At 44.4% G+C, this 16,801-nt stretch overlaps 1 protein-coding gene across 1 annotated transcript; it reads right to left on the bottom strand.

Annotated features, from left to right (window-relative positions):
• Positions 1-1,644: 1,644 nt before the first annotated feature.
• Positions 1,645-15,585, bottom strand: SLC29A4 (solute carrier family 29 member 4). The gene is made up of 10 exons (XM_063314688.1): positions 15,414-15,585; positions 11,178-11,309; positions 10,386-10,499; positions 9,959-10,087; positions 9,656-9,730; positions 8,229-8,494; positions 6,963-7,098; positions 4,612-4,799; positions 2,921-3,161; positions 1,645-1,787 (listed from the first exon to the last, which is right to left on the bottom strand). Exons 1-10 carry the CDS (start codon positions 15,577-15,579, stop codon positions 1,645-1,647), a joined length of 1,590 nt encoding a protein of 529 aa, XP_063170758.1. The 5' UTR covers positions 15,580-15,585.
• Positions 15,586-16,801: the final 1,216 nt, after the last annotated feature.

The raw sequence follows: 16,801 nt of genomic DNA, 5'->3' as shown, positions 1-16,801 counted from the left end.
AGTTGGCTTTTCGTATTCCAAAAAGTTGGCTGCTCCCAGGAGCAAATCCATTTCCAAGAGGTTGCTGGTACTCAGCGATGTTGCCAGCTTCCTCCCAAGAGAAGCCTCTGGAACAGGGTTCCTCAATCTTGGCAACTTTAAGAGGTGTGGACTTCAACTCCCAGAATTCCCCAGCCAGCCCTGCTGGTTGGGGAATTCTGGGAGTTGAAGTCCTCACCCCTTAAAGTTGCCAAGAAGGTTGAGGAACCCTGCTCTAGAATCTTTTAGATTTTAGAAATATGGCAGATAAACAAATACATCTGGAACTGGGTGGGATATATAGTTAGGAGACACACAAAGCAACAGGATCCATCTGTGGCTTGAAGAGACCTATGTTTCATGGTTCCTGGCTTGAGGCAAGCTAACTTTGTTGTGATGGTAATAGCGACAACCCAGCTTAAAAAATACTTGCAACCGGACGAAAGAAATGTAAAACTACCACCCTGTTGTCCATGATGCAGCAGAAGAATTCTACTTATCCACAGTTAAGTGGGCTACATAGAAGCGGAAACAGACAAGGGATAAGACAAAAGCATCCTCAACGTTGCTTCTTGTCTTTGGTTTCCTACAGCATGAGTCTTAGCTCCTTAGCAAGCCAACACAGCATAGCTGCTGCTTTTTTCTTTTCTTTTTTAACTTCTACAGATTTTATGAGATATATGTAGAATCTCGTATTTGAATGTCCCATCATCACAGACAAAAAACTTAAGTGGCCGGGGAGAAGATTGGAATCCTCTCCTGCATGCTCTTTCTCTATGCAGGGAGGGATCTTTGATTTTTTTAACGGAAGGCCAATCCAATAAGAGATCATTATTTAAATCTTAGAGTGGTGCCTTGCAGGAAAAGCCCCTCGTATACCAGCTTTGGTGTTCCTTCCCTGGAGGAAAATGAGAATTCTCCTTTGTAATTTTGGTTTTAATCTAGCAAATCTTGGATACAATGGAACTTGGCATGGAGGTTTATGTTGGTGTAGCTCCAGCAGAAAGAATGGTTATTAACAAGCCTTTGAAATGTGTCTCTTGCCTCCTCAAATCTTCCCAAAATTTCAGGGGAGTTCCTTGGAAGGAAACAAAGCTTCTGAGCCAAGGGTTTCCCCCCTGACCTTCTTTTGTACCCTAAAACACAGCGCCATGTGCAAAAGCCACACGACAGCCCATTAGGCTGTCTCAAAGACCGGGAATCCACATCATCATGGGAGACAGAATGTGGTTTTCAATGGTGGATTAAGCAGCTGCCTAGAAAACTAAGCAAGAGACTGCAGAGGGAGCCTCTGTCATGACGACATAGCCAAGATGGCACTCTGACTGGTGGATTTGATTGCTATGACAGGTAACTCTGTAGGACTCGGAACCTTCCACTGGAGAAGGAGCCTTCCAGCTCAAACCTGGTTGGAACGAACAGGAACACCAGAACCTGCACAGGAGAATAGCCACATGGATCATACCCATGTGAGTATGGGCATGGGCATCATACACATGGTCATGGGCAAGGAGGTGGCTTGGATTTTCCATGCTGGTCCTGAAAGCTCTAGGGCTGTGCCTGCAGGGGGCATCGAGTCTGTCTTGCCTGGCATGCCGAGACCTTGGTGGTCCATTGACAGCCCGGTCAGTTCCCATCTGGGACGGAAGCGTTGTAGTTCTCTGGGTAGACACAGGAACTTGGAGATGTGCTGGTGAGACTGTAGGCAGAGTAGGCTACCACAGAGCCCAGGGTCAGCCCTGTCATGTAGGATACAGTCATGGTGTTACCTGGGAATGAGAAACGGAGAAGAGATGGTTACAACTCTGGGTCTCCCTAGGAGAGGGCAAGGGATGTCCCATGGCCCATGACATCATCCTGCAAAGAATGCCAATTACACAATTTACATCATTTCCAGGATGATGAAGGTCATGATGCACCTGTCTTCATTGGTGGGACGCCTGCATGCCAGGTGGAGCAACATTGTGGCTTCTAACAGACACCTATGATTGTAACAGTCACCATCATCATTATCATCATCATGGGCTGCATTCCATTGGATCATTAATATGATCAGTGTTATTCAAACTCAGCAACTTTAAGATGTGTGGACTTCAACTCCCAGAATTCCAGCATGCTTGCTGGGGAATTCTGGGAGTTGAAGTCCACACATTTTAAAGAGGCCAAGGTTGAGAAACACTGAGCTAGACATTCATTTAACCCTTTCCTTGGCAGTAGTCACTCTTAAAAAAAAAAGAATAATATTATTCATGCTGGCTGGGGAATTCTGGGAGTTGAAGTTCACACATCTTAAAGCTGCCAAGGTTGAAAAACGCTGGTTTAGATCAATCCCTGCAGGTCTAGGATGGACTACTTGACTGCATCCACAGGATTTGGACTTTATCAAAAATTCTGGATTTTTTACATGGAGGGTGGGGGGCCCAAAATGATTATACATTAAAGCAGCACCTGATTGGTAGCCCTGGATTGCTGAACTGTATCAACTGCTGAAATTGGGTTTTTTTTTTCTCAACAAGAAGGCAAGGAAGAGGATAATTAAGCAATTGGCTAAATTTCAACGGAGGTGGAGTTCATAGGCAACTGGAAGAGGGCACGATGATGTCAAGCGCATTGTGTGTTCATTGTGCAAATTATATAACTCACAGAATTTGCATCACGCAGGGACTTGCGTGACATGGGCACTCATGGGGGAATTGTATAATTTATTTTAATATTTCTTCTCCTTCTCAACATGGATGGATGGATGGATATTCCCTACAAGGCATTGCTATAATCAAATAATAATTAAGTGGAGCTGATGTCGATATGGTTGCATCTGATCCAAAAGCTCATATGGGCTTTCTTTTCTGACAACTGTGGGTCACGATTCTTTGGGGGAGAGGTGCGCAACAGTTGCCCTGACCTGCCAATTCCCGCTGCTCGGGGCTCACTTTGCCGGCCGCCAGGATCATGGGGACGCTGCCGAAGTAGCCATTGGTGATGCCCATCAGGAGAGAAAAGATGCACGGCCAGGCCGGGTGGCTAAAAGCGGGCTCCCCATTGGGGTAGACGCACATGATAAACAGAGGGATGAAGACGACTCGCAGGCAGGAGTACAGGAGGAGGTGGGCTCCCCTCCAGTCATAAGGCAACGCAGCCAAAATCTGGAAGTGCAGAAAGAGAAAAAGGATAGCTGAGTTCTTACGAATGTGCAGAATCCACAAGCAAAATGTAAGATGCTTCCTGGGTCCGTCTTTCTCCCACACGAAGGCAAAGCCGGCTGTCTGGTCTTCACAGGTAGACTGGCACAGGGTTGGGAGGCTAGCATCTGGACCTGTGATTCTGTGCCACTGTTAAACAGAAGCAAAGGTAAGAACCCCCCGGCATTGGTTCAAACCCCTCCTTAAGGGGCAAACTTCAGATGTGGCCATCGATCTATTTTCAAGTGACTTTTTCCTAGTTTGAAAGTCTCTCTCCAAGAGAACAGCTCAGACCTCTGGCTGGAACACAATGCCCCCTCTGGGCAGCTTGGGGGAGCGAAAAGTGAGGGCCAGAAACAGAAAGGGAGAGAAGGACGCACCAAAGAGATCCTTCTCTCCCCTCCCCACTTTTGACCTGACCCGTGGCTCGCTTCACCTCTGCTCACCCTGTGATCCCAGTAGGGAACCTTTGTCAAAGCAAACCTCACCCAAATCTTGCCTGTCCACGATTCCAGGTGAGGGATGTCACCCGTGACACGATCCCACTGACTAGGGCTGTTCCTTGTGCAAAGAAATGCTCAGCCCCAGCGCCCTTCTGCAGGACCCTGGCAAAGAGGGTTCCTTTGCAGCTGCATTTCCAGATGTCCACTTGCTGTGTGTCAAGGAAGCACTCTGCCCTGAAGTTGCGGTCTCTCATGCCACGCCTGGCCACAGAGGTCAAGTGTCAGAGAGCCCTGGCTGGCTCTGGCTTAGAAAAGGCAGCAAGTCTTTGGCTGGGTTGGCAGGAGAAATACATTAAGGTGCTTTCTAATGAAAACTCAGATGCTCTTCATAGAGAAGGAAGGGAGGGAGGAAATTCCAAAACTAATTTTAAGATTATTAATCTCATAACTAGGAAAACTAATCCTGGATGTACTGTACTTTATTTTATAAGGCAGACCTCTATATTATATTATATTTACATTGTTAGAGCCCCTGCAAAATTGTCTTAGGGTCTTTAGATATTAAGATCCTCCCTCATTATGGCAAGTGAGGACCAGGACAGGTTAGATTAATCCTCTGCTGTAGTATTCTCAAGGAGATGGGAGGTTTTTCAATCCAGGATTTAGCAACACTGCAGATCTCTGGAGAGTAAATAATTTATTCTGCAGACCAAAATATACATCAAACTACAGTCAATAAGATGATTTTCAAGGAAGATAAGTATTATAAAGCATGCAAGGGAGTAGCTGTATGTTGCACAGCACATCCAGTGTAGCTAGAACAGCAAAATGGAGATTTGATATGCGCAGACACTCTCAGCAAAGCTGTTGCAGAGGAGATGACTCGTGCAAGTGAGCCCAGCAGCGCCCAACAGAAAATTGCTCCATGGACAATGGCACATTTGTTTTTTCATAGGCAAACCAATGTTTACCTTGCCCACAAAATCAGAAAGGTTGAAGATGGCCATGATGAGAATGGGGAGCCATTCACCCAAAGTACAATTCCGGATTTCTGACTCCAGTCCAGGGAACAGGCACAGCGTGATGAAGTAAGTCACTGCGATTGACAGCATGTAGGCCCAGATGACGCGAGACACAATATAGCGATGGAGCATCATATCTGTTGGAATCCAGAGAAACCGGGTGGTTAGGCCAGAATTACTTTGTATCCTGGCTTGTTGCCTTCATCAGAAACAATGTAGGTGAGACAGTGATAATGTTACTGTGTTGAAAGGAAAGGAAAGGAAAGGAATATAAAGTTGGTTTATTTGATCAAGGTTAACATATATATATATGTATAGTCACTTCTGGTAATCCTTAATGGGCTTTTGCTGACAAAGACTGAAATGAGACTTCAAGAAGTTCTTTATAGATAAAAATGAGATATGGGAAGAAGAGAGCTTTTGTTGTGTTCTCAGAGAAAGTGATAAGTTATTGAAACTGTTTATACTTGTGATGAAGGGGAAAATTATTTCTTTATATATTTCTTTTCTTTACTATGTTTTTTCTTTCTTTTCTGTTTCTTTCCGCGTTTTCTATTTTTTTTTCTTTTTATTCTTTTATATGTATATTTGGTTTGTATTAGTTTTTTATCTTCGTAACTGTAAACTTTAATAAAAATTATTATTAAAAAAAAACCAGTGTAGGTAATCTAAGTTCAGCCTGTTATGGATTTGTTCTCTTGCAAGAAAAGGCTCAACACAGGATAACACTGAGAAACCCATATCTTTCAAGTCTGATTTGACCGATGAAAGGCAGATGAAGGAAAGGACAAAAAACAGGCAGACAAACGAAAAAACAGGATGCATAATGAGCATCCAGAGAACAGTCTAACCCATTTACTGAATTCTCATTTGTTTTTATCTTATAGAAGTGTGCACCGTGGATGTTTCAATCAGTGTTTATGCTCTGTGTAAGACTCTCTAAGACAGGGGTCCCCAAAGTGGTCCATATTGACCCCCAAGGGTCAATGGGACTATCCAAGGGATCGATAAATGGCTGGGGGTCACTAGGAACAGACTGTAATTTATTTTATTTATCATTCACCTTTCTGTCACTGCCCATCTCTCCCTAAAAGGTAATGGTATGTGGGAAAGGCCTTGGGAGACCGGGCAAAGAGATGCTGCCTAGGGAACGGTCAGATAAGAGGAGGCCTAGCCCACAGCTGCATAATGGGTGGAGCAAGAGGCTCAGGAGGGACCCTCCCTAAGTTATTTGGCTGTAAATACGACAGTGGGAGAATTGTACTTTCAGACTTGCAAGATTCTGTTAATGTAGCCTTACAATAAAGTAGAATTAGCGCATCTGGTTGTGTTTCCTGTCTGGATTACCGCACGAGGCTGACACAGACTGAACCTGGAAGAGCATGGTGACTTATGACTAAAACCCAACAGTCTCCAATCAGATATCAGTGCCCTTGTTGACGCTCATCAGATGCATCTTTCCCATCAGTGATATCAACCGTTTCAATAAAAAAGGTATGTTGAATTTTATATTTTTCATATTTTAAATGTTACCTATTTTTATGAAGTCGTTGTTGTTATTATTATTATAGTACTATCAGTTAAAGTAGGATTTATTAAATTATTTTCATATAATAAATGAACAATCTGAAACTCCATGAAGGGGTCGATGAGCTGAAGAATTTGGGACCCCTGCTTGGAGTCTTTTGATTGTGTCAGAATAGCAACGTGTAAAATAAACACCTAAATAAAAATAACACATTAATCCCCAGGTTGGATTTGCACAATACAGTGACACACACTACCCCAAGGGTTGGGTTTGTGCAACACACCAAGGCACAAAAGCCAAACCAAGTTCTCACTACTCAAGCTGATCATCTGCGGGGCCTTGAAGGGATCTAAGTAAGCATGCTGCACATTCAATCATCTTTTTAAAAAATTTAAAACGTTGTCTTTTCAAAAAGAAAAAGACAACATAGACAATAATAAAGAAGTGGCTTCCAACAGCTAATGTACCAACTGTTCACCCTCTTTTAAAGTTAGAAATAAATTTTAAAAAAACTTCTCCCCATAGTCAACCACTGTGGTTGGCTTTAAAACCATGGTGAAATAAAGCAAATCGTGGTTGAGTGGGCCAGATTAACTCAAGTTACCATCGGTCAGAGAAACCGCCATCCACCCAATTTATCTACCATTTGGGGAGAAGAAATGCTCTTGTGCACAGGGATTGTAAGAAAGAAACGAACATCCAAAACCCGGCTTTTAAGACCCATTCACGTTTGGCCACCTTGAGTTGGCTGCTGAAGTTCCGACCTAGTTACCTCTGAAGCCTGGCCAACTCCGTTTGATCTGAGGCTGGGGGACGTCAAATCGCACGTAGGTGCCGCTGCCAGCCAGCTCACTTGCCTGCCCAAAGGTGTCAGGAGGAGAAGTATCTTGTCTATGAGGCCGATTCTCCTTGGAGTGAAGGGACAGAGAAAGAGCAACCGCCCATGTCAGCTGCCAAGAACTTCCCAGATAGCTCAAAGGATGAGGATGAGGAGGATGTTGTGATGATGATGGTGACGATGATGATGATGATCTAGTATTTGGAGGTACACTGCTTTTAAACATGGAGGATCTTGGCCAACAGACCAATTCTGCATGAATCTCTCTAGGCACAGGTAGATGAATTCTTTCTTTCTTTCTTTCTTTCTTTCTTTCTTTCTTTCTTTCTTTCTTTCTTTCTTTCATTCATTCATTCATTCATTCTCTCTCTCTCTCTCTCTGGGATGGCTATACATGGCTTCCCATTTTTCTCTGCAATAACAACCCTCTGAGGTGGACTGAGCAGGGACTAGTAGCCAAGAGTAGACTTAAATCCACATCTCTCTAATTGTTCTCAACATTTTAACCCTGATGCCAAGCTGGTAGTTCTTCCGATTGTTTGTTCCTCTGAGAACCATCTCTTGTGCAAAAGGGGAGGCTGAAATCCTTGAAAGAAATATAAAGCCCACTGATCAGATCAAATGGGCTCCATCTTCCCTGCCATTTCCAAGGTGAACTTTCTGCAGCCATGGAATCGTTTGAATTAACTTCTTGCACCAGGAGGGGTCACCATTTCTCTCCTTCAGCCAACCTTCGCAGCACTAAAGCCACCCCACCTACGGTCCTTATGTTGCAGTGGGCCATCTTTTTGGTATTTGTGGAGTCCCCTTTTGTTTTATGCTTTATTGTTAAAGGCAAGGGGGGGGGGTGTCCAGCAGTGGTATCTTGGGTTTGAAGGAAATTGTGTTGGAAAGCAAGGAAAAGAAGGAGAAGAAGAAGGAAAGGGGAGGGAGGGAGGGAGGAAGGAAGGAAGGAAGATAGATTATGGTCCTTTTGGACAGCTTGCTGCCAAATTTGACCTGGCGGGCTTAGAGGCTGCTGTTTCTATTCCTACTATTTTAGATCCATCTTCCCAATATGTTGAGTGAGGAACAAATTCTCAAAGCTATAAACACAACACTTCCTGGAGATACCAGGTTAGGGAAAGCTGTTCTCAAAAATGTAAAACCCAAGATGTTTAAAACCCCATGGAGCACAAAGCATTTCTGGCCACAACTTACAAATTGGATGTCTTCTGCTGTGACATCATGGTGGACTCTGTATCCGGTGCCACTGTCCATGGGCCCTTTAAACTCAGAGGCCCCGATCTGGGAGCGGGAGGTGTAATACCTGACAAAGGAGGTCTGTTTCACCAAGAGGTGGAGGATGAAGCAAGTGAGCTCCAGTCCGATGGAAATGCAGAAGAAGATCATGGTGTTCCCTTTCTCATCAGACAGAAGAAGCTTGGTGAAGATGCGACTTAAGGAGATGATGACCCCAGCAGTGCCTGGAAGGAAGAGCTGAAGTTGAGCTTGTGTGTTAGCACTAAGGCAACCCCCTGGACCATGGCATTACCAGAGTTGGTGAAGGCCTGGTCAAGAGACCTTCTTGGTTCCCCATATATATTTCAGCTCCTCCATCTCTTCTTTCCATTCCATTAAATACTGTAAAATGGTATGAAGGAAAAGGTGGGATAGCTCCCAAGTTGTCTTTTGATTGTTAGTGCTAGTAGTCCTCATCTGAAAACATCCATGTCAAGCAAGGTCTATACTCCACACTTGTCAAGAGAGGCAAGAGGAAAAGGTGTGTCAGAGCTGTTGCATAAGAACAAGGGTTAGACACTTCTTTGGGCCCATGTGTCTCTTGTGCTACTGGGTTCTTCTCTCCCACTAGCACAGCCAGAAGAACCTGCTCACCAAAAGGTCCTTGAATAGGCCAGGCAGGGTGCCAGATCATGCCCCAGCTGTCAGCTGGTAGCTCTCATGCCAACAAGGCCACTCCTTGGTACCATCTGCTCTGGTCAACATTCAGTGTTCCCAATCCCACCATCCAATCCAACAGCTGTTGATTCAGATGAGCAGAAAGCAATCTTGCATTGGCAAAATCCACCAAGTAGAAAAGAAGGCATGGTGGAAACCACCTATTGAAAGGCTGAGCCTGCACCCAGAAGAGAATGGAGACATGAAATATGTCTTCCTCTTGGGCATGGGGATTAATGATGGGGTCAAGTGAATGGTGTAATTTGGGGTGGAGATGGCTGATTGGTTGTCGTTTTAAAGGAAGTTTGGAAGAGGTTCATGAGAGGCAACATTGCTGTTGATAGGTTTATTTTGCCCCACAGTTGGCTCAAAAAAGTTGGGCGAGGATTTTTATCGGACACCAACATCTGCTGTGCAAACGCAGAAGGGGGGTGAGTCAATTTCGGGAGCCATACCCCCACCTTCTAGCTGCCTTTAACTCTGTTTTATTTTTTTAATGCCTTCAGGTGAAGTTGACCAAGGAGGCCGGCCCTACCGTTAGGCAAGCAAGAGCAATCGCCAAAGGGAATGATGTCACTATTTTTAAAGGCAGCCCCAGAGATAAGAATGAATCATTAGGAGGCAGGAACGCTCCTCGTGCCACCACATTTGCTTTAGCCCGGAGTGAACAGTTTTAAGGGAATACTCACTTTCACCTGTCATCACTCCCTGAGTGTAGCGCTTGGGCAGCATCCCGGTGTAACCATAGAAACTGGATTGCTGCACTTAAAAAGGGAGACAGAGGTGAGCAAGCAAAGGAGAAGAAGAGTTACGGCCCTTTGGCCAAGAAGTCCCAGCGAGATTCCACCTTCGTTAAGGAACTTCTTCTGCACCACCTCCCTGATTCACTTGTGGTCAAGAAGGACAAAGTCATTCATGAGTTCAACCAGGCAATCCCTGTTCCCAGTCATCTGGGAGGCTGGGAAAGTCTCTGCTCCCATTCCCACACATACCTGTGCAACCAAAGGCCACCACGCCTACTGCCATGAGGTTGACAGCATAGGCTTGGTGCTGGGAGAAGAGATCAAGCCAGACATCGCAGATGCTCACAAAGAGAAGGGGGCCCAGAGCAAAGAGATATCCTGAAATGAAGAACAGCCAGAAGAGAAGCATGTCACTTCTAAAGAAAAGGATGCTACAAATTCCAGACGTTTATCTTCTGACATATAAATCCTAATCTTCCACCATGGGGATCATTGAGAGTAAGTAATATTCAGGTACCACCTCTGTGGCTTCCTTCTGCAACTTCTGGCTGAAACTTTGAAGGATGGTATGGAGGAGAGAAGGCACACAGAGGATTATAATGCTGGCTACAACTTTCTTAGTGAAGAGCAGAAGCCAAGAGATGAAGAGGAGAAGACAGCAGGATTCTGGACATACCCACAGTGATCCTGGTGTGAAGACTCAACATTTCTACCAGGACATTGTTGAGGATGACAGCAACCAAGGCTACTAGAATGTAGGTTAGGCTCATATCAAACACGATAGAGGTCCCTGCAGAAAGACACAAAGTCTGGGTTCATGCATCATGCTAAACCAGGGCCTTGCTTCACTATGGCATACTGAGCAAGCCACTATTGATTGAGTTCACATAAGATGCTAAACAAAAACTAAATAAATCATATTCTGGCTTTCGGTGATGTGTAAACAGATGAAAAAAGGGGGTTGGAGGTAGGGGAATAAGGTGGGAAGGAGAAACATTGCATGCTGTGAAGTTCTGTGGTGCTCCTTGGGTCCAACATAACTTGGAGGCTTATTAAGAGGAACAAGAGCAGGATGCCTTATTCAATAATTCAATAATAAATCTTCATCTTGGCATCCAACCTCAATCTGTTGACACTGTCTTGTATTAGGAAGGAGGCATTCAAACCCCTGTGTTCAGTTGAATAAGTGGGACTCTGCCAATAAAAACACATCCCCAGAGAGGCTCCCAATTCTTAAATCTGGGGTTCTCCTGATGTTTTGGATGACAGTGCCCTTGCTACCAGCCAGCCAAGGCTTACGGGAGAGTTGGAATCCAAAAGGCACAAGCGTCCATTGATGGTGTGTGTTATGAACGCATGTACAAAATCCGTTACAACACCTTCTAATAGCTTTCATTCCAGAAAAGAGCTCAACAAAAAACTTTCAGTGTTGTGGGGAGCTTTGGAATATTGAAGAAAACACACCTACCTGGGTATTTGTGATGAAGGTAGTCAACATCTGTGATAAAGCTGTTGTAAGGCAAAAGGAAGCCGACACCCGCTAGAAGCATAGCAAAGTAAATTCCGTGATAGCGATCTTGAGGTTCAGGGTCTCCACAGACTACGGCCCAAAAGAAGACAGAAAGGTCACAAGGAGCTGTGGTGAGACATGCTGCCCTTTCAGCCCCCGTTTCCTGAGCACATCTGCATTTAGAGTCACTTGTGGAGATGGGCAGCTATATTATTATTATTTATGTTATTTTCTATCCCGCCTTTATTATTTTTATAAATAACTCAAGGCGGGGAACATGCCTAATACTCCTTCCTCCTTCTCTTTTCCCCACAACAACAACCCTGTGAGGTGGGTTGGGCTGAGAGAGAATGACTGGCCCAAGGTCACCCAGCTGGCGTTTGTGCCTAAGGCGGGACTAGAACTCCCAGTCTCCTGGTTTCTAGCCTGTTGCCTTAACCACTAGGCTAAACTGGCTCTATAGATAGAAATAGATAGATAGATAGATAGATAGATAGATAGATAGATAGATAGATAGATAGATAGATAGATATAGATCTATAGCTAGAAATCAATCAATCAATCAAATAATAAATAAACAAATCCAGGTCTAGATGTAATGGTATGTGGGAATGACCTTGGGAGGGAGAAGGAAAAGCCGCAGCATTGACAACAGTCTGATAAACAAAATTTGAGTCTGAAGGAGGAGGGCTGGAGAAAGTATCTCAGAAGGAGCCCTCCCTAGTTTTGGGGATAATAAAAGTAGGGACTGGAGGGTACTCTCAGACTTCTGTTAATGTAACCTTGTAAGAGTTTTTTTTCTCAAACCAAGATTATGGCAACCAGCTTGATTGATAACTAGCAAATAGAGGGAGAAAATGTAGAAGCAGTGAAAGACTTTGTATTTCTAGGTGCAAAGATTACTGCAGATGCTGACTGCAGTCAGGAAATCAGAGGACGCTTAATCCTTGGGAGAAGAGCAATGACAAATCTCGATAAAATAGTTAAGAGCAGAGACATCACACTGACAACAAAGGTCCGCATAGTAAAGCAATGGTGTTCCCCGTAGTAACATATGGCTGCGAGAGCTGGACCATAAGGAAGGCTGAGCGAAGGAAGATCGATGCTTTTGAACTGTGGTGTTGGAGGAAAATTCTGAGAGTGCCTTGGACTGCAAGAAGATCAAACCAGTTATTTCCATACTCCAGGAAACAAAGCCAGACTGCTCACTGGAGGGAATGATATTAAAGGCAAAACTGAAATACTTTGGCCACATCATGAGAAGACAGGACACCCTGGAGAAGATGCTGATGCTGGGGAGAGTGGAAGGCAAAAGGAAGAGGGGCCGACCGAGGGCAAGGTGGATGGATGACATTCTAGAGGTGACGGACTCGTCCCTGGGGGAGCTGGGGGTGTTGACAACCGACAGGAAGCTCTGGTGTGGGCTGGTCCATGAAGTCACGAAGAGTCGGAAGCGACTAAACGAATAAACAACAACAACCTTGTAAGAAAGATAGAGATAGAGATAACATCCAGGCTGAAATAGAGGCCACAAGTTACAAATTATTATATTTGTTTCATGGGTAGGCCTGTATAGATGCATTAACAGGGTTCTTAAACTAAAAATAAAGAATGAAATTTACCTCTTTAATGTGAAGTTGCCAGGATTTGAAATAATTTTTAAAATAAATCATGATCCCTCAGGGAACCCCTAGGGACCTCTTGCGGAACCCAAGGGTGCCACCGAGCCCTGGTGGAGAAGCCCTGTCCTAAGGAATATCTATCTATGGGGTTGCTAAGCATTGATACCAACCTGACGGCACATCATCAATCAAAATTGATTGGAGAGAGCAAAATGTCACTCATAACTGTTCTTTTGGGTGACAGTTGTGCTTCCAACATGTTTGGAAGGAAGCTGCCAAGTTAGGAACACTTGCTCCAAGCAGATTTTTCAGGATCAATAAGCCTGTATCTTTGGGACAGAATCCACTTAAGGTCCCATTGGCCAGTTTTCTAATTGATCAACCAATTAATTAAACGTTCCACCTTTCTCTCCCACCAGTTCTAGCACTGTAGCTCTCAAAAGGATGGCAAAATGAAGTGCAGAAAATCTGCTCTTGCACTGGGATCAAGCTGGAAAATATGAAGGAGCTGCTAATTGCTGCTTTCTTCTCCTAGCCAGAGAAGAAGGGATTGTAACCACCATGTTTAGCTTTGATTTTTTAAAATGCTGGCATCAGGTTTCAAAACTGCCTATTTCTCCTTGTTATCTAGGGCCTGCAGGGCTGATGCACGCTGCACGATCACCACCACCCTGATTAAATTCCATTTGGCAAATTGCAGCCTTCGAGGTGATATTCAAGAGGTGCACAAATGAACAAAACAGCCAGATTGCACAGCATGGAATAAGAGGAAGCAGTCATGGGTTCCAGAAGGCAGGGCTACTCCGTATTGGCCTGATGGAAACCATGCACAAAAAAGAACCTGTCTTTTTCATGGGACTGGCTGAACTGAGCTCATCTTTTAATAGGAATATGGGGCAGCCATGGTGAAGCCACGTTGAAAAGAGAAGTAATTGCAGATCTTGGCCGTGAACTCCGCTGCTTTCAAGACTGTGAAACACGGTTCTGCCAAATTCCGTGGTCTGTTCCCATCCACCCACTGCCATGCCAAACTGAACTGATCACCGTTCTAACCTAAGCGCGTGTTTCATTGTTCACTTTCTTTTCTTTTCCTTTTTTGTGGTTATGTTTAAACTCGCCATATTTCTTCAGAGGAAAAAAACATGACTTTATCAGTGCGCATCGTGGACTGCAACCAGCCATCCTACCTTGAGAGAACAGGCCTGGGTTCTGCACATCTGAAACTTATTCAGTTTGACCTCATCCCCCGTGATCCACAGGCAGAATTTTTTATTTTATTTTATTTTATATTTTATATTTTATATTTTATATTTTATATTTTATATTTTATATTTTATATTATTTTATATTTTATATTTTATATTTTATATTTTATATTTTAATTTAATTTAATTTGTTTTATGTTTTATTTGTTTTATTATTTTATTTATTATTTTCTATCCCACCTTTATTTTTTTTTATAAATAACTCAAGGTGGGGAACATACCTAATACTCCTTCCTCCTCCTATTTTCCCCACAACAACAACCCTGTGAGGTGGGTTGGGCTGAGAGAGCAACTGGCCCAAGGTCACCCAGCTGGCTTTCATGCCTAAGGCGGGACTAGAACTCTCATTCCACGCCTGATTGGCTCTTGGGCTGAGAGAGTGGGACTTGCCCAAGGTCACCCAGCCAGCTTTCATGCCTGAGGTGGAACTCGAACTCACGGTCTCCTGGTCTAAAATGAATAGAAAACATGCCACGAGGTCTTGATGGAAGCCTTTTCATTTTATTTACCTAATACTCCTTCCTCCTCCTATTCTCCCCACAACAACAACCTTTGGAGGTAGGTTGGGCTGAGAGAGGAGGACTGGCCCAAGGTCACCCAGCTGGCGTTTGTGCCTAAGGCGGGACTAGAACTCTCAGTCTCCTGGTTTCTAGCCCAGCACCTTAACCACTAGACCAAACTGGTCTATGATGTCTTTGCATTGCCCAAATGTTCTTTAAATACTGGAACCTGGAAGGAAACATTTTCCTAGTGCACTTTTGGCCTAGGATTACCTTGTCAAAAGTCCACCTAGTATCTCCAAGCCTTCATTAAGTGTAGTGCAGAGAGGCCATTTGTAAAATTTCACCAGAAGCTCGGGATTCACTCTGTACAAATCCAAAGAACTGAAAACCAGGATCACAAACTGCCTAAACACCAGCCTATCCCATCCTATACCTTTCAAATGCTTTGGATTCCAGCCCTAACCGTAACCACAGCTCTAACCAAAGGCAAGCAGAAAAAGAAAATGAAAAGCATTTCCCCAGAACAAACTGGGGAAGGCTGAAATGATCAGCTGAGTGTGGGAGGCTGAATGACCATGAACAGAACTTCATGAAAATGGAGGCCAGGTTGAATGAGAGGAATCGTGGAAACTCAAACAGAAGCACTTCAGATGTCCTTAAGCTGCAGAAACCCAGGCATGGTCATGTGAGGAATCACAACATACAAAGACACTGAAGGAAGGAAGTTCAGTTGTACCCCAGAAGGCAACACGCTCCATGAGAACCACGCCTGGACAGTTCCCAAACCATCTCTTGAACCCCTACCTGGTTCCATGAGAGTGAGGACTCCCTTGGTCTGCCCCGTTTTGTCCTGGAGCTCTTCTTCTTCCAGCTGGTAGCTGTCAAAGCTAAAGCTCATCACCACGTTCCCTTCAGGTGTCACCACTGGACTTCCCTCCTTGAAGCGGTGATCTCCCCCTACGGAACCCATGGCTGCTGACCTAGACGTTGGAAGAAGAGATCACCATCTCCATGCACGTCCCAGTGGATCATCAGAGTCACATCCTTATCCCGGAGTACTTTTCAAAAGCAAGGATCATTCCGTTGCAAGGGGGAACTAGCATCTTTCAGCTATGGGAAGCACAGAGCTCCAGATAAAGCATGGTGCTGGCAGGACACAGAGACTTCAAAACACCCATCTGCTATCAGATAAGTTCTTCAGCTCGAGCAGCACCTGCTGTAATTGGAATTTTGCTGAACGGGATTGCTTAAGCCTGTCTCCTCCAATCTGAGCATTCTCTAGACTTCGACTCCCAGAATTCTTAGTAGCGATCATGTTGGCTGGGGAATCCTGGGAAGAGAAAGTCTACACATCTCAAGGACACTCAGGTTATACAAGGCTGCCTTTGATATATGCCTCTGCAGAATTTCTGGGAGTGTTCCTTGTTCTGGAAGGGAAGGGCCCCACCCTGAAGCTATTTTTTAAAGCGTCTTCATTTCAGGGGAAGAGCTAAGCATGTGCATATTTCTCTCCACTAGCTCAGTACAATTGATCAGGGATTTAACAGGGCTTAGCATGAATTGGGCAGCACCATCAGTTCCAGTGGGCCAATGGGTTGCTAATTCCTTGTGAAACTGCAGGAGTCTGAAGGAATAAACTCTTGAGTATTTTGCTTTCATCTGTTATCTTCCTTGCTATCCCAGGCCAAAATTATACTTGCACTGGGAACTTATCCTTGAAAGAGAAAATAATGCATGCTGGTAGGATTTAACCTCTTTTGTTAACCCCGAAGTGCCTAAACAAGGTTCTGGTCAGAATAGAATTTCCAGAAGTCAGCATCTGACTGTCTAATAATGTGTTCTCCTTCTCTAATACAGATAGTTACTTAATGACCATTCGTTTAGCAATAGTTCAGACTTAATGATGGTGCTAAACCCCAACTTGTAACCGGTCCTCACACTTACAACCATCATGGCGTCCCCATGGTCATGTGATCACGATTTGGGCACTTGGCAACCAGTTCACATTTTTGACCATCACAGTGTCCCACGGTCATGCGATCGCCATTTTTGACCTTCCTAGCCAGCTTCTGGCAAGCAAAATCAATGGGGAACCGTGTGATTCGCTTAAGGACCACATGGTTTGCTTAATGACTGTGGTGATTCACTTAACGACTGCTGCAAAAAAGGTCGTAAAATTGGGTTGGATTTGC

Source organism: Candoia aspera, chromosome 14 (assembly GCF_035149785.1).
Source record: "Candoia aspera isolate rCanAsp1 chromosome 14, rCanAsp1.hap2, whole genome shotgun sequence".
NCBI classification, from domain to species: domain Eukaryota; kingdom Metazoa; phylum Chordata; class Lepidosauria; order Squamata; family Boidae; genus Candoia; species Candoia aspera.
Note: the sequence above shows the minus strand (reverse complement) of the source record. Positions and strands in the feature narration are given on the sequence as shown.